The following is a 24,045-nucleotide window of genomic DNA, read 5'->3' as shown; positions in this document are numbered from 1 at the left end:
AGGTTTCAATTGGTCACACCTGAAATCAACATTGAAATTAACACTAAGCAAAGAAGGGTTGGGGTAGAGGGAGAGGCGGAAAAAGAGGGACCAAGGTGTAAGAACAAATCCACCGCTTTTACCTTAAGTTAATATAACATCGCAACTCAATCAGCGCTAAAATATGAATTAATAATCTTTAATATCACAGTTTAATCTACTTCCTAAAAAGAGGGACTTTCCTCATCACATACACACAGAGACACACACACACAGTCTTGCAAAAAGTTTACAATAAGTTGTTTCTTTTCCTTTTTTTCCAATGTAATCCTGGACAACAAGATGTGAGTCATTGAAGATCATGAGCTTTTGGTCTCTGATGTTATTTGCAGTGTGTGTTTTAGGCAAAAAAAAATGTTATACAACATTCCTTCCCAAAGTCTGGAAAGAAGATTGTTAAGAGAATATTAACAGGTATTACTTTACCATTCATCCCATTGACTGACTAAAGCCACGCCAGCCCTTTCCAACTAAACCAATCCTCAATGTGAGAGCAGAATAAATTAGTCAAATATCTATCTGCCGATTAGTCGGGTGATTTAAGGAAATCTATTTAAAAAGCCAATCGCTGGCTATCACACCAAAGTTTGTAGTGCATCCATGGAAGGGGGGACAGATGGTTCATAAAGTTTATTGAGACTTTTTGGACTGACTGTGAGATTTAAGGCAGAGAGACAGACAGAGAGAGAGAGAGAGAGAGGGGGAACATCACATAGCATTACACAGGAGAAAGGGCATTTTTCTAACATCGTTGTGGCTTTAAAGCACTTTCACTTGAATGGAGAGGGGAATGAAAGGTCTGAACGTGCTGCTGTGTCTGATGTGCTCAATGCAAACCAGCTCAACCCAGGTCGATCCTTTCACACAACTTCCTGGTAAGAGAGAGAGAGAGAGTGAGAGTGAGAAAAGCTGATTTGTTCTTAATTGTACTAAGTTATCCATCAGTTTAGTTTGTCTCTGGGGTGTCTTTGCTCAATTGGCTGCTGAAGCTTAAATACCCACATTTAGTCAAGTTTCACTAACTATTTTTGTCTTCTTATCTCTTTCCCCCCACCCCACCCCCACTCTCTCTCATTTATTTTCCGCGTATTTTAATTGCACTTAAAGTGGAAAGGGATTTAACAATAATGCCGATGATCCTCGCGTCTGACACAGCATCTTGTCGCGTCGTTGAGACGTCTCAAAGCGCTTCACGGAATACACTGTAAAGCGGAGTGACTGTGTGTTTTGTGGGTGAAATTTTTGTATTGTGTGTATTTCATATTGAAAAAAAGTAAGGGATTTTTTTTGTTCGGGTGGGTGGGTGGGTGGGTGGGAGGAAGGTGAGTGTCTGCGATGCTACCCTTACAGGAAGGGCGCTCTGTGTAAGTGCAAGTTGTCGTCGTCGTGTGCAAATTTATGCACCGAATCCCAAACTCCGAGAGACTGAAAAGGTTTCATTCATTGATCAGTTGCAGCTGTGGTCTGGCTCCTTATCGTCCAATGTCACGCTTTTGCTCCCTCAAAGTCAATGTGTGGAAATGCGATGTATGATGACCCTGACAAGTCTCGTGCGACTGCCTCTGTAACTGATTACTTCAGCTCTGCTTAAAGTTTAAAGCGAATACTCGGCAATCCTGAATTTATTGTTTCTTTTCCAGAAAAAACACAAAGCCTTGAAGGTTTTCTAAACTAACATTTTTTTTTTGGGGGGGGGGGAGAGGGGGGAGCATTCCCGTGGATTTTCTTTTGAAATGCGTACTGTGGAGGGCATTACAAGGCTATCAATAGCAATGAGATCAATTTAGAGATAATATTCGATAATCATGATATTTTAGAAAATGTTCTAACTTTAATCTCTTAAATGATCTGGTTGTACATTGTGGTTGTTGCTGTTAATATTGCACCAGAAAGATTGAAACATCGCAGAAGTTTCACAGTTTATCTCTGGAATTTCCTCGTGTAGATCGGATGCATGGAATTCTCAATATGGTTTGGATACTCTGAAGTACGGTGATGGGTTTCCGCATGTGACGGAGACCCGGCCGACCAAAACAAATAATTATGTGAGGGTTTTGTGTGTGTGTGTGTGTGTACATGGTTGTTTGTGGTGGTGGCGTGGTTGGGCGTGTGTGGGTGAGGTGTATTTGTGTATGTTGTATGGGAGTGTGTGGTATAATAATAATAATAATCCTTGCATTTGATATAGCGCTTTTCACGTCGGGAGGACGTCCCAAAGCGCTTCACAGAACACACTGTAAAGTGAATTGACTGTATATTGTGGGGGGGGTGTGTGATGTGTAGGTTGAAAATGACCAATTTAATTATTGTTTTTAGTTGTGGGGGTGTGTGTGGTGCGTGTGGGGGTGTGTGTGGTGCGTATGGGGGTGTGTGTGGTGCGTATGGGGTGTGTGTGGTGCGTATGGGGGTGTGTGTGGTGCGTATGGGGGGGTGTGTGTGGTGCGTATGGGGGTGTGTGTGGTGCGTATGGGGGGTGTGTGTGGTGCGTATGGGGGGTGTGTGTGTGGTGCGTATGGGGGGTGTGTGTGTGGTGCGTATGGGGGTGTGTGTGTGGTGCGGATGGGGGGTGTGTGTGGTGCGGATGGGGGGTGTGTGTGGTGCGGATGGGGGGGTGTGTGTGGTGCGGATGGGGGGTGTGTGGTGCGGATGGGGGGTGTGTGTGGTGCGGATGGGGGGGTGTGTGTGGTGCGGATGGGGGGGTGTGTGTGGTGCGGATGGGGGGGTGTGTGTGGTGCGGATGGGGGGGTGTGTGTGGTGCGGATGGGGGGGTGTGTGTGGTGCGGATGGGGGGTGTGTGTGGTGCGGATGGGGGGTGTGTGTGGTGCGGATGGGGGGGTGTGTGTGGGTGCGGATGGGGGGTGTGTGTGGTGCGGATGGGGGGTGTGTGTGGTGCGGATGGGGGGGTGTGTGTGGTGCGGATGGGGGGGTGTGTGTGGTGCGGATGGGGGGGTGTGTGTGGTGCGGATGGGGGGGTGTGTGTGGTGCGGATGGGGGGTGTGTGTGGTGCGGATGGGGGGGTGTGGTGGGGATGGGGGGTGTGTGTGGTGCGGATGGGGGGGTGTGTGTGGTGCGGATGGGGGGTGTGTGTGGTGCGGATGGGGGGGTGTGTGTGGTGCGGATGGGGGGGTGTGTGTGGTGCGGATGGGGGGGTGTGTGTGGTGCGGATGGGGGGGGGTGTGTGTGTGTGCGGATGGGGGGGTGTGTGTGGTGCGGATGGGGGGGTGTGTGTGGTGCGGATGGGGGGTGTGTGTGGTGCGGATGGGGGGGTGTGTGTGGTGCGGATGGGGGGTGTGTGTGGTGCGGATGGGGGGGTGTGTGTGGTGCGGATGGGGGGGTGGTGTGTGGTGCGGATGGGGGGGGTGTGTGTGGTGCGGATGGGGGGTGTGTGTGGTGCGGATGGGGGGGTGTGTGTGGTGCGGATGGGGGGGTGTGTCTGGTGCGCATGGGGGGGTGTGTCTGGTGCGCATGGGGGGGTGTGTGTGGTGCGCATGGGGGGGTGTGTGTGGTGCGCATGGGGGGGTGTGTGTGGTGCGTATGGGGGGGTGTGCATGTGTTAGCCCGCATTCTCTGTACCCCGACTACTCCAGTCCTGGCCAAACTCCACTGACTTCTGTCACAGAGTAGATCCGCTTCGAGATCCTCACTGTAGTGTTTAAATCCCTCCATTCCTTGCCATCCCCCCACCCGTCCCCCCATCTCTCCAACTTCCTCTCTCCCCACAGCAGTATCCGTTGCCTCCGCTCTTCTAGGTTCGTTCCCTGAATCCTCCGCACCATCATCGACGGCCACTACGCCCCGATACTTTGGAACACCCTCCCTCAACCCCTTCTCCTCGCCCCATCCTTCACCATCTTCAGGTCACCTTTCCCCTCCGCCTGGCTCAGCCTTGGGCTCCGCCATCGTTAAGCGCTCTGAGACGCCTCCCAGCATGGAGGCCGCTACATAAGTGTAAGTTGGTGTGGGTGTTGTTTGTTATGCGTGTGTGGGCGCACATTTTGTATGTTGTGCGCGTGTGTGTGTGTGTGTGGGCGCCCGCGTTGTATGTTGTGCGTGAATGTGGGCGCGCGTGTTGTATGTTGTGCATGCATGTGTAGGCGCGCTTGTTGTATGTTGCGGCCGATTGTGTGGGCACGCGTGCTGTAAGTTGTGCGCGCGCGTGTGGGCGCGCGTGTTGTATATTGTGCGCGCGTGTTTGTGCGCGCGTGTTGTATGTTGTGTGTGCTTTGTGGGCATGTTATGTGTGCCTGTTGTGTGTTGTGTGCATATTGTATGTTGTGTGTGTGTGTGTGCATGTTGTGAGTGTGTGTGTACGTTGTGGATGTATGGTGTGTGTATGGTGTGTGTTTGGGTGTATGGTGTGGGTGGGTATATGGTGTGTTATTCAAAGACCGGGATGCTTCTGTGAAAGAAACTTTTAAAAATGTCCTGCCCGGTTCCTGGCCTGTGTTGGAGATGGTTATAATTTGACTCGCATGTAATTTAATACATGTGACCATATTTATGTGACTATAATAAGCCGGCAGAGATTTTGTTGGGAAACTATAATCTTTTCAATTCTAGGGATCTGGAATTAGTTGAAATGAGGAGATTCACTTAACCACATCCCACCACCCCCTCCTCCCCCCCCCCCCCCCCCCCCGCACGCACACACACACACACCATCCATAACCGGTGACTTTTCGCAGGAACTGCTCGCCAGATGACGTTTTTTCTGAAAAGTTCAGATAGATAATCCCAGTAAAATCTTTAAAGTCTGTGCTTTTGCACTTTAAACAGCAGATGGTGCCATAATGTCAACAAGGAAATCTGGATCCACTACGCATGTGTAATATCTAATAAAGATGAAACGTGTGTCTGTGTGTGTGGTGTGTGTGTGTGTCTCTGTCCACCAAGAACGCAATAAACCTATTGACAAGGCATGATTTATACCTCATCGGAAAGGTCTTGCAAGGGGGAGAGACATGGGCATATTTTCAGGGATCTATATTGATGAGTTATATTAAAAAATATATATTCCAAGAAATACTTTAATTGAGCCCCCCCCACCCCAAAATGTATGCGGGGTGTTCTACAACAAAGTGGCGTCAGAGGAAAGCACACACACACTTCTAGAGAGATACTATATTAATATATTCCGCGACTACATTGAACAAGGACTGAAAAACATTGTGGTGGATGAACGCACCAGCTCGCACGCACGTGCCTTTGAGTCTCTGGACGGGACACTTCAGGACATCAGGGAAAATGCCCAGATGATGGGAGGGATGACATCTATCTTGTCAGGAGACACTAGCGGTCGTACAGTGTGGTGCTCGTGCTGATGAACTCAATGCCACTCTTAAGGCTTCCAGGCTGTGGGCGTGTGGGGAAAAGAAGAGTCTCAGAACAAACATGCAAGTCCATCTTCCTGGCAGTTTCACATCTGGAGCAATACATATGCCGACCTTCTGGAAATTGGGGATGGCAAGATTCCAGTGGATCCAGCAGATGGCCGAATGCAAATTCCTCCGAGGTTGTGGAATCAACAAGATGTAGCAGAACTCCAAAACAAAGTTTTCCTGAACCTCAGCCATAACTAAGTAAATCATAAGTGACTGTTTGAGCGAGCCATCCTTGTTCAAAAAAAATGAGTCTGCCAGCAAGATTAATTCCCAGCAAAATTAATTCCCGGCTACTAAATGACACCCCTGGCCAAGAAACTGTGTATTAGTCGATTAGATACTGTTCGTGACGTCGAAAATGCTGTCAACTATCCAACTGAGTGTTTAAACTCTTTGGAACCATCCAGCATGACTGCACACAAACCCGTACTGAAGCTTCGATGCATAATCATGCTGCTGAGGAATCTAGATGCACCGAAGCTATGCAACGGCACAAGGTTGGTGGTGAAGCAGTTGATGCCGCATGTTGTAGAAGCAACTGTTTCTGACTGGTCAGTTCAAAGGGGAAGATGTATTCATTCCTCGCATCCCACTGCTCGCAAGTGACTACCCGTTTGAGTTCAAAAGATTCCAATTCCCTGTTCAAATGTGCTTTGCCATGTCAATTAACAAGGCACAAGGGGCAGAGCTTAAAGGTTGTTGGCCTTTTCTTGAATATCGCTTGCTTTTCCCGTGGACAATTCTATATTGGCTGCTCATGTGTGGCTACATCTCAAAACCTGTACTTCATGACCGAAGGAGGAAAAACCGCAAATGTCGTCTTCACGGAAGCCTTGCAATAACTCGAGGACCTGCCGGATCACGCAGTAAACCACGTTCGGTTCACGTAGCTTTGATAGGATCTTCTATCGTTCATAAGCTATGACCCAAACAAGCTCATCGCACATGTTTGCTTAAGGTGTACACACAGTGTTTATCGCATGTTAAATGGTTTGTGATGGTATCACTGAAATCTACAATTCATATTGGATCCTTTGTTTGCAAGTGTATCTGCAACAGGTACAGCTAGTAATATAATAATGATAATGCTTGCATTTGATCTAGCGCCTTATATCGTTGAGACGTCTCAAAGAACTTCACAAATATATTGTAACATGGATTGACTGCATTTTGTGGGCAAACCCCGGCAGACAATCATTCACTGTACACACCCACCCTTTGGGAGGACGTCTCAAAGGGGCAGGACAGTCCAGGGTTTGCACCCGAGCTGGGGGGGAGGAGGTGCCTGAAAGTGCGGGCAAAGAGGAAGGTCTTGAGACAGACCTTGAAGGGGGCAAAGGAAGGGGGCAAGTCAAAGGCAAGCCCGAGGAGGTAATTAAAGGTTAGAACGAGAATCTTGAACTTGATCTGCTGGGGGATGGGGAGCCATTGGAGCCGGGTGAGGATGGTGGTGATAGGCCTGTGGGAAAGGACAAGAAGCTGCAGAGTTCAGAGTGGAGGGAAGAGGTGGGCAGTTCAGTGAGCAAAACTAGCCTGGAATAATAATCCTATAGTTCATATCGTGCCTTGTCATGTCATCTAAGTGCTTCACAGGATTTACTTGTAAAGTATAGCGACTACATTTGAATGCGACAGCCAATAGTACCACGGGAAGTTTAATGTCCACCAGAACAGAAGGACGGAATCTCAGTTTGTCATCCAAAGGACTTCACAACCTCTGACAATACATCGTTCCCCCAGCGCTCTATTAGCAGTGCCAGTGTAGACTGAATAGCTTTTCGGTGTAGTATTTGTTGCACACAGCAAAAAACAATCAGGAAGTGAAAGTTTTTGGAACTGTGATTGTTGGCCAAACACCAAGAGAAACTCCCTTCGCTTATCCATCAACGCTGTAGGCCATTTACCATCCATCTGAACAGGAAGTTGGTTTAACAACCCATCTTGACGATGAGCTTCTTAAATATTTTAAGTTTCAGTCTTATTTCATAATAATGCCTTGTCATTTTGCTGAAACGTTTCCAAGTGCTGTACAGGATTTTAACTCATGACAATCTATAGTTTCGGACACATGACATGTCAAGCGACTGCCGGGATGGTCGAAGGTGAACTGGATGGACTTTGGTCTTCTTTTGGCAGCAAATTCTTATGCTCTTAATGTAAAGTGTTACTTGTCTTGAATTTTTTTTAAAAAAAGGCAAAACGTTTCTTAGGATATCAAACGAACCACGACTGCAGTTCAGTTGATCGTTACCTCCCCAAACCTACCTCTGTCTCTCCCACCCCCAATCGTGTAGGAGAAAACACTTCCCTCCCAGGCATCCTGTCCCGCAGCCCACCTAATCCCACTTTATTGTGTAGGGATTTCGGTGACAATGACCGCCCCTCCGGGTTGGGCTGGGAATAGGAGTTGTTTCCTATGTGTTAAGACTCCGTGATTTATCCTTCTCTACTTCGCTCCAGCCTCCCCATCCCCTCCCCCACCTCCAAGACTTGTTTTGTTAAGATTTGAGGAACAAATTAAAAAACAATATTTGGGATTACAGTATATGAGTAATTTGAATGGCATGTTTGGAAGAACCAGGCAACCTTGAATAAAAGTTCCCGTAGCTTTCCACTCTGCTGTACACAAATCCGTACAGGATTAATTATAATATATAATAATCCTTGCATTTGATATAGTGCTTTTCACGTCTTCAAAGCGCTTGACAGAATAGACTGTAAAGTTGACTGTATATTTGTGGGCTATTGCTATGAACATTTCCATTATTGTAGAAAGCGACTACCAGGATGGTAGAAGGCGAACTAGATGGAGCTTGGTCTTTCTTTGTCCAGTAATTCCTATGTTCCTATGAGGAAATGCAGATGTCTTGAGTGGGGGAATGGGAAAAAATCTTAGAATGAACCTTTATAAAATACTGGTTAGGCCTCAGCTACAGACTGTGTTCAGTTCGGGCCCTCACACTTTAGGAAGGATGTCAAAGCATTGGAGAGGGTGCAAAGGAGATTGACCAGGATGGTGCCAGGAATGAGGGACTTCAGTTATCAGGAGAGGTAGAGAAGCTAGGATTATTCTCCTTGGAGCAGAGAAGATTAAGGGGAGACTTAATAGAAGTTTTCAAAATGATGAGGGGATTTGATAGGGTGAACAAGGAGAAACTACTCCCACTGGCGGGTGGGTCGATAACCCGAGGGCACCGATTTAAGATAGTTGTTAAAAGAAGCAGGGGAGGTGAGGAGTTATTTGGATCTGGAATGCATTGTTTCAAATGTTTATGGAAGCCGATCAATAACAACTTTTGAGAGATAAGTAGATAACTATTTGGGGAGGACAAGTTTGCAGGGCTATGGGGAGAGCGCGGGGGAGTGGGATTGATTTGGATAGCTCTTTTCAAAGAGCCGGCACGGACATGATGGGCCGAATGGCCATCTGCTGTGCTGAATATTTCCATGATTTCTAACCTCAGTGTGTTGGAATTATAATAATAATTCTTGCATGTGATATCGTGCCTTATCACCTTGGAAGGACATTTCAAAGCGCTTCACAGGGCTTAATGTGACATAGAGTGAGTGTATTTGTAGGGAAATGCGGCCGAAAAATTGTGCACAGTACTGGCCCACAAACAGCCAGGGAGTGAGCAATCAATTTGATTTGGGGGATTGTTAACTAGGAGATCGGAAGAGATAAACTCCCTTCTCTTTTCAAATAGTACCATTGGATCTTTAATGTCCACCGGAACAGGCAGACTGGAACTCGGTTTAACATCTCATCTGAAGGATTTCATCTGGGACTAGATTGACTATTAATCACGTCTTTAAACCGTCTCAAAGAGCTTCACATATTGTAAAATGGATTGACTGCATATTTTCTGGACGAAACGTGGCAGCCAACAGCAATGTCTCACCCAACTGAGTGACCAAATTTTTATTTATTTTGTTGAAGGTATTATTACCCCTCAGTCAATTCGATTAACACTCTACTTACTGCTTGGTAAACAGAGGTGTGTGGAGTAAAGAAACTTGCCTAAGATTCCACCCCTCCCGGGAATCAAATCTCGCTTTTCTCTAACCGCTATGCTACAGGATTCCTCTTTCTAAGCGTGGGTGAATTAGCTCCAGTAACTATTATCAAACTATTATCTCTCTTATCAATGTAATAGAAACTGTGCAATCAGTACCTGCTTTCACTTTGTGATTTCCCCAACGAATTGTTCTTTAAAATAGTTGTTGAAAGAAATTATTTAATTTCAGTGTAACCGCAGCTGAGATAAAGCATTTGGTCAAGGATATCCGGACCTGAAATTGAAAGTGTTTCTTGCTGTCTCAGTCCAATATTATTATCACTTTTGTTTCCGTCCCTTGCGGTGCTTGAGGAGCTATTCTTTTTATGAGACATTAAACCGAGGTCCTGTTCAGGAGAATGTTAAAAGAGTGGACTAGTGGAAAAGAGAAGAGGGTTTCTCTTCTCCCGGTTGTTTGTGGGACATTGCTGTGCGCAAATTGGTTGCCTTTTTTACTTACAAATACACTGTCACTACACATTACAGTAATTCCTGCGAAATGCTGCACTGCCATCCTTCAGATAAATCGAGGTCCTGTTTGTTTAGGTGGATGTTAAATTTCCCAGTCTCGTGGCTGATAATGTTCTAGATAGAAATATAAATAATCCTTGGATTTGATATAGCGCCTTATCACATCTTCAAGATGTCTCAAAACGCTTCACAGAATATACTGTAAAGTGGACTCTGTGGATAAAATATGCAGAAATATGTAGATAGGATTGGCCTTTCACTCATGGGTACATGTGAGGGGACGAAAGCAGCCATTACACTAAAACTGGAAGAGCTGGAGAGCATTTTGAGTAGTTTTAACGTGAAATAAAAATACTCTCTTTCTTTAGAGCAACTGGCTACCACAACTTACTGTGGTGATCAGTTACTCTCTGTAGTCAACACACAACCTTGGCTGATAAAGGCCAGCCAGAGACACACACAAAGAAGCGGGGGAAGGGGGGGGAAGGCGGGGGGAGTCATTTTCAGGTTGTTGAATGGTGTTGTGTAGTGGTTAGCGAGTTCCCCGCGCAAGCGGTGTGTTCGATTCCTGGACAGGATGAAACCGTAGGCAAATTTCCTCTGTTTCCTCTATTTACCTAAGCAGTAAGTAGAAACATGATTGTTAGTTGATTGGCGGATTGCTTTCCAGAGGTAATAATCCTTCCGTAAATAATAATTTGGTCACTCAATCCACGACTGTTTGTGGGACACTGCTGTGTGCAGTCGGCTGCCGCGTTTCGCCCACAAAATACACAGTCAATTCACTTTACAATATATTCTGTGAAGCGCTTTGAGACCTCTTAACAACCTGATAAGGTGCTATGTTAAATAATAATCCTTGCATTTGATATACCGTCTTATAATGTGATTGAGACATAGACAGTCTTAGATTGCTTGACTAAATTATTATTTATTATTTATTTTTGGAGAGGAAGGAATTATTACCCCCGGTTGCAATAAAAACAGTTAGAGCACTTGCTTCGCAAGGGAGAGGACCTGGATTTGATTCCCAAACAGGACGAAACTTTGGGCAAGTTTCCTTTCTCCACATGCCTATGTTTACCTAGTAGTTAAAAAAATCTGCCGTGCGCAATTGGTTGCCACATTTCGCCCACAAAATATACAGTCAATTCACCTTACAATATAATCTGTGAAGTGCTTTGAGGCATCTCGAAGATGTGATAAGGTCCAATGTCAAATGCAAGGATTATTATTGTGATTAACATGCAAGTATTATTAATAATATTTTCCTTCAATTTCATGTAGACTTTGTACGTGGTGTTCGGGTGTGTGACCTGACCTCCGGTGTCTCTTATTGTAGCTAAGGGGCCCTCCAATGATGAGGTGACTATGAACTACAGCGACATTCAGACAAAATTCAAACTCAGCGTCTCTGACAAGTCAGGCCCGAAGGAGTGTGACCTCAGGCCAGGGGTGGGCAAGAGCCTGGAAGAGTGTAACTTCAAAAAGGATTCCAAAACCTTCCTCATCATCCACGGCTGGACGGTGAGTAGCGATTGCATCCATCCCAATCGATGAGGAACCGCTGAAATGTAATGTAGAGGAGGAGTCAAACCACTCTGCTCTTCTCATCGTCCCCGAGATAGTGAGAGAAAAGGAGAGAGCGTTAAGAGTCCTATAGTAATAATAAAAATCCTTGCATTTGATAAAGTGCCTTATTACGTCATTGAGATGTCTCAAAGCACTTCACAGGTTATATTGTAAAGTGAATTGACTGTAGTTCGTGGTTGAAATTGGTTAGAGCACTTGCCTCGCAAGCGAGAGGACCTGGGTTCAATTCCCAGGCAGGGCCAAACTCCAGGCAAGTTTCTGTACTCCACACGCCTCTGTTTACCCAGCAGTATGTAGGAACCCGGTTGTTAAGTCAATTGGTGATCGCTTTCCGGGGTAATAATCGCTTAAAAAAATATATTTAAAAAAAAATGTAGTCACTCAATGCTCGATTGTTTGTGGGACGCTGCCGTGTGCAATTGGCTACCAACACAATAAACAGTCAATTCACTTTACAATATATTCTGGGATGCGCTTTGAGACATCAGCTCCCTCTGCTTCACATCCCCTGCCCGACCGGTCCCACCCTCTGGACCTCTACCCCATATTCCCTTTACCTCGCTCCCTCCCTTCAAGGCCCATCTCAAGAACCTCCTCTTCCACCGTGTCTTCGTTCATGCTCCCTCCCTCTCCGCCCCCAGGCTGTTTGGTGCCTTGGGACGTCCTCCCGACTTGAAAGGAGCTGTACAAATGTAATTTGTTGTTGTTGTCTGGACAACGAGATAAGACGCCATATCAAATGCAAGGATTATTATTAATAATTATTATAATGTCTTCACAGACGACTGGGTTGTTTGAGAGCTGGATTGCGGATATGGCCAAGGCACTGGGGGACCGAGAGGAGGGCTCCAATGTGATTGTGGTGGACTGGCTGATGAGCGCTCACCAGACTTACATCACCGCGGCCAACAATACCCGGCGTGTGGGCACGGAGATCGGCAAGATGGTGGAGTGGCTCCAGGTAAACCCTCAGGCTGGCATCACTGGCCCCAACATCCAGCTCGGCTATTATCCTCGTTCCCCCCTCCCTCCCCGTCCTCGCCCGCCTCCACCAGCTCGCTGCATGCCAAAGCAGTTTCGGGGAAAGGGAGCCGGGTGCTCAGGTCTGGGTTGGCGCGGAAGAGGGTGGCGGAGAGGTCGGATCATGGGGCAGGGGCCAGATTGAGTGGGTGGCTCTGGGAGGGGTGGAACTGGCTCTGGGGGTGTGGGGCTGACTCTGGGGGGGATGGGGCTGACTCTGGGGGGAGGGGCCAATTCTAGGGGGATGGGGCTGGCTCTGGAGAGTAGGGCGTGTGTGTTGGGGGAGGGTTGCCTGCTCTGGGGGAAGGTGGGGTAGGGGTCAACAAGAGGAGGGGATGGCTCTGTGGGGTGGGTGGGAGGAGGAGGAGGAACTGGCTCTTGGTGGGCGGGTGGGCGGCTATAGGGTGGGTGGTTTTGGAGAGGGAAGGGCCGGAACTGGAGGTGGGGGTAGGGGTTGTCGTGGAGGGTTTGGGGGGGGTGGAGGGGAGAGGTGTTGAGGGAAGAACGTAAGTGTAAACCCTGTTGTGCAGGTGATGTCAGAGCTGCCCCTGCACAAGGTCCACTTGATCGGGTACAGCCTGGGAGCCCACGTCGCCGGTTTTGCCGGTGGGGCATTGCAGCAGAGAGCCGGGAAAATCGGCCGGATCACCGGTAAGAGCATCGGGCATGAGGAAAAACTCCTAAACATTTTAATTTCCTTCGACCTCCTCCCCTTGTTCTCTCGTGGCAATGTGCAGGGAGTCTGTTCATCCCATCATGTCTGTGCTCCCAGTGCTTACTAATAATAATAATTAATGACAAGTACATACAGGCAAGATAATCAGCTATAACAAACCAGATGTTGAGTCCTGTATCATCATCATAATAATAATTATTGCATTGGGTGAAACACGGCAGCCAATTGCGCACAACAGCGTCCTACAAACAGTCGCGGATTGAAGTGAACAATTTTATTATTGTTTCTTTTTTTTCTTGAGGGATTATTATCAGGCGTTGGAGTAAAGAAACTTGCCCAAGGTTTCGCCCTGCCGGGAATCGAACCCAGGTCTCTCGCTTGCGAGGCAATTGCTGAGCTACAGGACTCCTATTGGTTAGAGCGTTTGACTCGCCAGCAAAAGGACATGGGTTTGATTCCCTGGCAGGGCGAAACCTTGGGCAAATTTACTTACTCCGCACACCTCTTACCCAGCAGTAAGTAGGAACTCGGTTGTTAGTCAATTGTTGATCGCTTTTTGGGGGTAATAATCTCTTAAAGAAATAGGTATATAAAATAATAATGTGGTTGCTCAATCGAGACTGTTTGTGGGACAACTGCCATGTTTCGCCCACAAATACACAGTCAATCCACTTCACAATATATATTCTGTGATGCCCTTTGAGACGTTTCAAAGATGTCATAAGGCGCTATACAAAAGGATTATCATTGTTACTATAATATTATCAGAAAAAATCAAATAGATTGTACGTCCACACATTATTGTTGTGGCTATCCCAAGGGATTACAACGTAATAAATGAACGAGAGAAAAATTAGGAACTATATTGATCAACAAATTAGTTTCTATAATCATGGGTGGAACTGGGAGCATTAATAAGACTATTCCGATGGCTTGACAAAATACCAAGTAACTGCTTTAGGAAGTTCAAACATACTAAGAAAAGTGATATCGATTCACGTGTAACGTGGCAGTGTTATTGCTGGCTGACTCCTCACCGAAAACCAGTTAGAAATGACCTCTAACGCGTGATTTTAACTTTAATCACATAATAATAATCATTAGTCTGTAATAACAGTGTGTCAGGCTGGCTCAGCCAGGTAGCACTCTCGCCTCTGAGTCTGAGGAGGTTGTGTGATCAGGACTTGGATTAGTAAAGTGGGGGAAGGGAAGGTAAGTGCGGTTTCCTTGGAGCTGAACTGGTTTCAAGACGTGTTTGGCAGCAGCATGTCCAGTTACATCGTCCAGTTCTTGAGCTATGCAGGTCCGCAGTATTCCAGGGCACGGCTGAGATATATATATATATATACACTAGCCCGGCCTGGCTCATGAATAGGGCTTGGAAAGGCAGACCAGCCACTGGGGGTAGGGATTCTTCCCACTCAGCTCCTGTTAACCCTGCAAGCCAAAGCTCCAAAGGTGGGCCAAGCTAGACAAGCAGCGGGAAAGCGTGCCAAACAGTATCAGTGGCAAGCTACGTAGTGTTAGCTGGTCAGACTCCAGCAGTTATCCAACACACGCTCCACCGCCAAAGCTGGGCTGTGGCCAACCTGCCTAATACTCTCCCAAATTAGGTAAGCAAGGTGTGTCTTTCCAGGGAGAGCTGCCATTTCAGAATTTGCATATGTGGGTGACGTTTACGACGATGGGTTTCCTTGTGGGTCAGGCATCCGACTGATCACTCTTCCTCTCTCTCTCTCTCCAGGGCTGGACCCAGCTGGGCCCATGTTTGAGGGGGTTGCGGAAGATAATCGCCTGTCACCTGACGACGCGGACTTCGTCGACGTCCTGCACACGTTCTCGCAGAACGCCCTGGGGGTCAGTATTGGCATCCAGGAGGCCGTGGGCCACGTGGACGTTTACCCCAACGGTGGGGGCTACCAGCCCGGGTGTGGTCTGCAGGACGTCCTGAAATCCATCTCCTTCGGGCGTGAGTACTTCTGTTAATTTTATGAGTAATAATGACGTCTCAAAGTGCTTCAGATTATAATAACAATAATAATCCTTGCATCTGATACAGCGCCTCATCATGTCTTCGAGACGTCTCAAAGCGCTTCACGGAATCTACTGTAAAGTGAATTGACTGTGTATTTCGTTGGTGAAACGTGGTAGCCAAGTGTGCACTGAAGTGTCCCACAGCAGGAGTTAGGTTGGGGGAAGTGGGAGTTTCAGTGTGTGGGGGGACACGTGAAATATTGGTCAGCGTTCTTCGTTGCCAGCAAATATTTATCTTGTCGCTACAACGGGCTCTTCACAACACTGGGGCGGGGGCCGGGAATGGGAGGATGATGAATAATAGAATCTTACAGTACAGTAGGAGGCCTCGGTTAATGGGTTAATCAATCACTGCCAACACGGCAATCTGTTAAAGGTAAATTTATAGAATATTACAGCACAGATGGAAGCCAATCGGCCCTTTGGCCTCAAATGACTAATAAACTTGATTGAGTGGGTTGATGTTGTGTAGATGGATTAAGTCTATAGGGTAAGAGTGGTGGAGTGGGGCCAGTTGGTAGCTCTTTCGAAGACCTGGCACAGGCACAATGGACCAAATGGCCTCCATCTGTGCTGTATTATTCTATGATTTGCCTTTAACAGATCTGTATTGGCTGTGGTTGATTAACCCATTGAAATAAATGACAGTTAAGGCTGGGACTCACTGGAATTTTCTCTCTCTCTCTCTCGTGCATGGCGGCAGAGCTGTGGGATGTGGTGCATTGTGAGCATGTGCGTTCGGTCAAGCTGTTTGTCGACTCTCTGCTGAACCAGGACAAGACCAGCCTGGCGTATCGCTGCTCAGACACCGACACCTTTGAGAAGGGCCTGTGTCTGAGCTGCCGAAAGAACCGCTGCAACAAGCTGGGCTACAACGTCAACCGCGTCCGCAACAAACCCAAGGCACCCATGTACCTGAAGACCAGGGCTGACATGCCCTTCAGAGGTAATGTCTGGCTCAGGCTGCAGCTAATGCTCTCGCCCCTAACTCTATCCGTGCCCTCCACTCAGTGAGCTCCATCCTGCTCCACCATCGGCGGTCAGGCCATCAGCTTTGGAACTCCATCCCCATCCCCTTCACCTCGCTCCCTCCTTGGTTCTTTCCAAGCACATCTCAAGACCCTCCTCTTTGACTGTATCCTTCAACCCTCTCTGCCCTCCATCCCTCCTACTCCCAACCCTCAGCTCGGGTCCAAATCTCTGACTGTCCAGCGCCTTGGGACGTCCTCCCGACGTGAAAGCTGCTGTGTAAATATACGTTGTTGTTGTTGCTGTGCCTCTTAACTCTCTCCCTCTCTCTCTATCAGTGTATCATTACCAGCTGAAAATGCACCCCTTCGGCTCGGCCCCCCTGTCTGACCCAAGACCCAAACTCTCCGTCAGATTCCACGGCACCACTCGTGACGGCAAACAGTTGGTAATCAAAATGTACGTAACCAGAATTATGTGCGGGTTCGGGGGAGGTGGGGGATGAGAGAAATTGTGTGTGCGTGCGGTGCTTGTGATTCCGAATTTTTTTTTGTGTGGGTATGAAGAGTGCTTGTGTGGGGGGGGAGTGGGGAATGAGGGTGATTGTTTGTGTGTGTGTGTGTGTTTGGGGGGGGAGAGACGAGGGTGTGTTTTGTGTTGGAGTTGAGGGCGATTATGTGTCGGGTGGGTAGTTGGGATTATGTGGGGTGAGTGGGAAGGTGTAAAACAGACCCCAAAGAAAGTTTTCCTGTGATTAGATTGTGACCCCGGCTTGGATCAGCCACACTGTCCTCCCCGCTCTCCATCACATTGACGTTACACCCACCCACCCCCACCACCAAAAAAAAAAATCTTGTGTTTTTTGGATGAATTTTTTGCAATTCTCCTGATTCCTTTAATTTTTTTTACAATTTCCCCTGATTTCAATGATTTTGGGGGGAATTTCTGCGATTTTTTTTTTTTACGATTCCCCCCCCCTCCCCCACCCTTGTGAAGTCTATGATATCTTGTGATTTCTGTGATTTTTATGATTTTTAATTCGTTCCCCCCACCCACCCCACCCCCTCCTGTGTGATTTCCAGGGCAGAAAATTTCTCCATAAACCAGACCAACTCTTTCCTGGTGTATTGTGAGGATGACATTGGGGACTTGCTGAGGATTAAGCTGAGATGGGAGGGAACGGCTAACACGTGGAGTTCGCTGTGGGGAAGGATCACAAACTTCTTTTCCAAGACGACACACAACGACATGCCCGAGATGGAGATCAGAAAACTTCGCATCAAATCTGGTGAATTGCAGAAAAAGTGAGTAGTAATAATAATAATAATAATCCTTGCATTTGATTTAGAGCCTTATCAAGTCTTCGAGACGTCTCAAAGCGCTTCACAGACTATACTGTAAAGTGAATTGACTGTATATTTTGTGGGCGAAACGAAGCTCCAATTGCTGTTGACCAAGGAGGGAGGGGGAGTTTTGTGGGGAGAGAAGAGGGGGTCATTGAACCCTTGTTAACTGGATCTCTCTATTCTAACCCCAATCTCTATTCTCCTCCATCGTATCTGTGCTGGAGCTCTGTACTCTTAACCCCATTCCCTGATCTCTCCCCATTGCATGCTCCACCTACTCTTGTAACTAACCTCTGGGTTTATGTTTGCAGATACGTGTTTTGTGCAGCCAACTCCTCCGCCCTGAAAATCACCCCAGGAAATGAAATGCTGTTCGTCAAATGCATGGGCAAGGCTACAAACAAAACTAGGTAACACACCAGATTCTTTTCTGTGATGGGGAACAAGATGAAGAAATTGTCCAGCAAAAATAAGGATATTTATCCTTATAAATATTTCAGGATACAATATATAGTTTGGGACATGACGTGCGACTGCCAGGGTGGTGGAAGGCGAACTGGATAGACCTTGGGTCTTCTTTCGCCAACAAGTTCTTACGTCTGCTCCCACCCACATTGTTCCTGTAGGTGGTTTGGGAGGTTGGATGTGGAGTGAGATGGAGTGATATTCCGGTCTTGAGTTATAATCCTTGCGTTTCATACAGCGCCTTAGCACATTGTTGAGGCTCCTCAAGGCGCTTCACAGAATATATTGTAAAGTATTTTGTGGGGGAAACTCACCGGCCAATTGTGCACAGCGGAGTCCCACAAACAGTCGCGGATTGAGTGGCCACATTTATTTTAGTGGAATGTCACTATTAATGAACGGCGTTAAAATGTGTTCAGAAACTTGCCCCATCTCCACTTTCGAATATAGTAGCATGAGTTTGTACTGAAAATGTTGTCGTTCAAAGTAAGACCCAGGGACCTTTCCTCTTGACTAGCTCCAGCCTCCTGCATGTCCCTCGTGCCCACTGTTCTACCACCGGTGGCCACACTTTCAGCCGCTATGCCCCAAAACTCTGGAACACTCTTCCTCGATCCCTCCACCTTGCCCCTTCCTTCCCCATCTTCAGGTTACGCCTGAAGGCCTTCCTCTTTGACCGTGCCTACGGTCATCTCCCTCAACTTGGTGTTGTGCTACACCAGTGTCAAGTGCTCTGGGACGCTACCCTGCGTGAGGGGCGCTATATAAATGCAAGTTGTTGTTGGTTAAAGTTGGAGAGATCTTTTTATTTGCTGCTTGAGAATGATCCCCCTCTAACCATCATCCAAGGTGGCAGAACCCAGGGCTTCTCAACCAGGTTTGGGGTTGCCATTATTCCAATGTCGGTGGGGAGGATCGGGGGAGATGTTATTTCCCGGCTCCCGGCACTGCCTACCACCACCTCCGCAACATTGCCAGACTCCGCCACTGCCTCACCCCTCAGGCTGCCCAAACCCTCACCCACGTATTCTTCACCTCAAGGCTCGATTATGGAAACTCCCTCCTCATCGGCCTTCCCAACTCTTCCCTTCACAAACTGCAGATCATCCAAAACTCTGCAGCTCGTGTACTCTTGCGCACCAGGCTCCGTGACCCCATCTCTCCCACCCTCGCCCGACTCCACTGGCTCCCCATCCCCCAGCGGATCGAATTCAAGATCCTCGTCCTCACTTTCAAGGCCATCCATGGCCTTGCCCCCTCCCACCACTCTGACCTGTTGACACCCTACCAATCTGCCCGCTCCCTCCATGTCTCCCGCCCGACCCGCTCTACCATCGGTGGCTGGGCTTTCAGCCTCTCTGCCCCCACACTCTGGAACTCCATCCCACAGTCCTTTACCTCCTTCAAGGCCGGTCTCTTTTCGATCGTGCCTTCGGTTGCCCTCCCACCTCTCTGCCTTCCCTCACCCCTACCCCACCCCTTCCCCCTCCTCGGATCCCAACCCCAGTCTGTCCAGTGCGTGGGATGTCCTCCCGATGTGAAAGGCGCTCTATAAATGTAATTTTGTTGTTGTTTGTTGTTGTTATTTCCAAACACATCTAAACACCATTGCTTCAGTAAGACATGGAATGTGTTCCTTTTTCTTTCAATGTAACGTTATTTATTCTTGTTTTCCTTGTATAGTCTGAACGTGTAGCGTCGTGGACAAGATGACCTTGGAAGGACGAGAGAGAACTTTCTCCCTCACCCTCCCCTGCTCTCCTCCTACCGCCCAAACCTGCGGTTGTGACCGGATGCCGTGACCTTTCACTGACGCGATTCCTCTCCCTGATGCCCGTCACAAAGTTGTCACACTCTGTCTCTCCCTCTCTCCGCACTCTCCTCCCTCCTCCTCTCTTCCCTCCTCATTTCCGCTCACTCCCACTCCTACACTCTCTGCAATCCCCCTCTCTCCCTCTATTTGCACCCTCTTTCCCCTCCCCCTATTTTTCTTCAATGCCCTGAGAACCTTTCCTCACCCGCTCGTTGGTTGTCATTTCTCCAGTCACCTTGTTTGATGCAATATGGACTCTGAGCTCTGGTATTGATGGAAGCACCACAATGATGCACCACAACTATCGATGCCCATATTCCCCTCCACTCCTCTCCCTCCCACCCCCACTCTCTCCCTCACTCTTGCTCCTACTCTGCCTACAATTCCTCCTCTCTCTCCTCACTTCCTCTCTCACTCCTACACTCTCTGGAATTCCTCTCTCCCTCTCTCCGCGCACTCCTTCCTCCTCTCACCTCCTCTTACTCCCACTCCTACACTCTCTGCAATCCCCCTCTCTCCCTCTATTTAGAGCCTCTTCCCTCTCTCTTCTCCCTCCCCCTCTTTTTCTTCAACACCCTGAGAGCCTACACCCACATGAAGAGCGCAATATAAATGCACAAGTTGTTGTTTTTCTTTCTCCCCCCACCCCCACCTCCTTCACTCCCACTCTTTCTCTTCCTTCCCCCCCTTCTCTCTCTCTACCTCTCTCATCTCCTCTGCCGTGCCTCCCTACTCCTTCTATCACTTTGTTTCTTCTCTTCCTTCTCTCTCTCTCTCTCTCTCCCCCTTTATGACCTCTCTTCCTCTCCTTTCCTTGTTTAGTCTACAATTGTGATGGTAAGATAGCCTTGAAAGAGTGAGACCTTTATCTCCATCTATCCCCCTCCCTCTCTCTACCTCCCCTTCTCTTTCTTCCTTCCTAACAGTCCTCTCTCTTTCTCTCTCCCCTGATTTCTCACGTCCATTCATTATACACTCCTTATGGCACCATTCGCCAATGCTATGAGCTGTGCTGTTGTTTGCATTGATATGTGTTGATACAAATGCAAGTTGTTGTTGACATTTTTGTGCTGATGGTAATATAATGTTCAAAACTCTTGTTACATAGTCCTGTTTGTATATATTGTATCTCCTCAATTTTGTACATGTTGGATTGATCCGTAGATTTTTTTCCCGTTCGATTCTATTTATGTTAATGTTTATGATGTGCATATAAAATAAAAAAATATTTTTGAGTAACGGGGGTATGGATTCTGTGACGTTTTACAGTGTTTCTTTTATCTGGCGGAAACCCATCACCATGCTTCATGCTATGGTGTTTTGTCAGTATCCGGGTGGCGGAGTTTTGAATGGATTGGATTTTGTGTATGGCGGAGCTGGTGAAACCAGCGAGGAGGGCATTGGGATAGTCCAGCCGGGAAGTGACTAACCCTAACTCAGCTGTGTCGGTTGTGAAGTGGCAATGTGTCGGAGGTGGAAGAAAGTGGTCCTGGTCAGGGAATGGATGTGCGGGGGGAAAGAAAGCTGGGGATCGAACTTGACACCTAAATTGCACGTGGGTTTGAAGAGTCTGTGGGAGAGCCTGGAAGTGGGGGGGGGGTGGTGGTTGAGGAGTTCAGACCTGCAGGAGAGAAGACGTTGACGGGAGCCAAAGAGTATGGCTTCCGTCTTGCCGACATTCAGCTGCAGGAAATTTGTGCTTATCCTGACATTGAAGTCCGTCAAACAAGCTGTGACTCTTTACATTTTTTTTTATCAGGCAAGAGTCGCAGCTGGAAGAGAAGTAGATTTGGGTGTCAACCGCAAACACTGGATGACATCACCGAGAGGTAGTGTGTAGATAAGCAAAGGAATAGGGCCAAGGATGGAGCCCTGAGATACCCCGCGGTGACCTGGTGAGGGCGTGAGGAGAAACCATTTGCCGAGATGAAATGTTGGCGGTTGGCGGTTGGTTAAGTAGGACTCGAACCATGCGAGAGCGTCCCACTAAGTTGAATGAGGGAGGAGAAGCGGTGGAGGAGGATGGCGTGATCGACTGTCGAACAATTCTTATGTTCTTATGGATGATGGAATGCTCGCTCTCTCCCCAGGGGGATATGCCATATTTATCTAAATCTGGAGAGTATTAAGCAAGGGTTGGCAAGAGCTAAGGCTTGGGGGCCCCAGAGGGTACTGGTGGAGTTTAACCAGCTGAAGCCACTTAACTTGCCATTGAATATTAACAACAAGTTGCATTCATATAGCGCCCTTCGAGCGGATATTGTCCCAGAGCGCTTAATAATAATCCTTCCGTTTGATCCAGCGCCTTTCCACATTGTTGAGATGTCTCAAAGCGCTTCACAGAATATATTGTAAAGTGAATTGCCTGTATATTTTGTGGGCAAAATGCGGCAGCCAATTCTGCACAACGGCGTCCCACAAACAGTCGTGGATTGAATGAAATTATTATTTATATTTTTTTAAGAGATTGTTACCCCCGGAAAGTGATCCGCCAATTGACTAACAACCGGGTTCCTACTTATTGCTAGTTAAACAGAGGCGTGTGGAGTAAGGAGACCTGCCTAAGGTTTTGCCCTGCCTGGGAATCGAACCCAGGTCCTCTCGCTTGTGAGGCGAGCGCTCAAACCACCACACTACAGGACTCCAACCATTTGCTGGCAAGCATCCCATTGGAGCTCTCATGCAAAACCTGTGTTGCACATCAAACTGGTTTTTTGTTTTGTTGGGGAATGATTGTACATTGATTGCGAGTAACCAGCTCACAGCAGTGGGCCAGAGAACATGATAAGGCGCTATATCAAATACGATGATGACTAATCCTTGCATTTGATAATTAGCATTAGCACGTCGCAAAGCGCCCATCAACAATAATGATCCTTGCATTTGCTATAGTGCCTCAAAGTGGTTTGCTGGATTTACTGTAGTGTGTACTCACTGCGTATTTTGCAGATGACCAATAAATTTGTACACGGCAATTCCCCGCAACCATTGAAGTGATTTTATCTGTGAGGGGCCCCAGAGGGTACTGGTGGAGTTTAACCAGCTGAAGCCACTTAACTGACAGGACTGTGATGAGACTTGGTGTAACTTATCGTCCGAAGGAAAGCACCTCCGACAATGTCATGCTCCCCTCAGCACTGCCCTGGAGCATCAGCCTGGGCCGTGAGCTCAAAGCCACTGAAAATGCTCGGAAAACACCGGTAACCAAGCCAAGTAGAAGGAGAAATGTAAGAAAGGGGATCACATTTAAAAAAAATTTAAGGAATTATTACCCCCAGAAAAGCAATCGACTAACAACTGGGTTCCTACTTACTGCTAAGTAAACAGAGGCGTGTGGAGTAAGGGAACGTGCCCAACGTTTCGCTCTGCCCAGGAATCGAACCCAGGCCTCTCGCTGCGAGGCAAGTGCTCTAACTGCTGAGCTACAGGATTGCTGTTGCTGAAGGACTTTGAAGGTGGCTTTGGTAATCCCATTCACATGCTAACCTGGGTTCGATTCCCAGGCAGGGTGAAACATTAGGCAGGTTTCCTTACCCCACATGTCTCTGTTTACCTAGCTGCAGTCAATTGGCAGACCACTTTTCCGGGGGTAATAATCCCTTCAAGAAATAAATAATTTGGTCACTCAATCCACGACTGTTTGTGGGACACTGCCGTGCATAATTGGCTGCTGCGTTTCGCCCACAAAATATACAGTCAATTCCCTTAATAGGATAATCTGTGAAGCGTTTTGAAACGTTTCGAAGAGATGATAAGACGCTATTTCAAACGCAAGGATTATTATCATTATTATTGGCATTGAGCACGGTGAGGGGTTTCCACATGTGTGAGACACTTGTCTGGCCAACAAAGAAAGTGTCAGTGGGGTGAGCAATGAGCAACGATTAGATAAGTATGAAAAGAGTTGTCGCCATGGGGCACCTTACAGAGTTAGATAAGATTTCAAATGGGATTGAGAAAGCAATTTAAGAACAATATGTTCAGATGCATCGAGTCAGCAGAAGAAGAAGCCATAGGTTTATAGTTGCAAAGGGCAATTTCAGGGCAATCGCCAGAAAGTACTTTTTTTTACACAGAGGTAAGTTCTTTGTAAGAGAGCAAGTGAGAGCATGAGAGAGAGGGAGAGCGAGAAAGAGAGGGAGACAAATAGAGACAGGTAATGTAGGAGAAGTAGATGTTA

At 47.5% G+C, this 24,045-nt stretch overlaps 1 protein-coding gene across 1 annotated transcript; it reads left to right on the top strand.

The window, feature by feature from the left end:
* The first annotated feature begins 590 nt into the window (after positions 1 to 590).
* LOC103187343 (endothelial lipase) lies at positions 591 to 20,229 on the top strand. Its single transcript, XM_007906788.2, has 10 exons — positions 591 to 914; positions 11,292 to 11,476; positions 12,324 to 12,503; positions 13,093 to 13,213; positions 14,983 to 15,207; positions 15,976 to 16,218; positions 16,580 to 16,700; positions 17,324 to 17,545; positions 17,899 to 17,997; positions 19,736 to 20,229. The coding sequence occupies exons 1-10, from the start codon at positions 818 to 820 to the stop codon at positions 19,746 to 19,748; spliced, it is 1,506 nt and encodes a 501-aa protein (XP_007904979.1). The 5' UTR covers positions 591 to 817; the 3' UTR covers positions 19,749 to 20,229.
* The last annotated feature ends 3,816 nt before the right edge of the window (positions 20,230 to 24,045 follow it).

Source organism: Callorhinchus milii, unplaced genomic scaffold (assembly GCF_018977255.1).
Source record: "Callorhinchus milii isolate IMCB2004 unplaced genomic scaffold, IMCB_Cmil_1.0 Scaffold1, whole genome shotgun sequence".
NCBI classification, from domain to species: domain Eukaryota; kingdom Metazoa; phylum Chordata; class Chondrichthyes; order Chimaeriformes; family Callorhinchidae; genus Callorhinchus; species Callorhinchus milii.
This window is presented reverse-complemented; position numbering and strand designations above follow the sequence as displayed.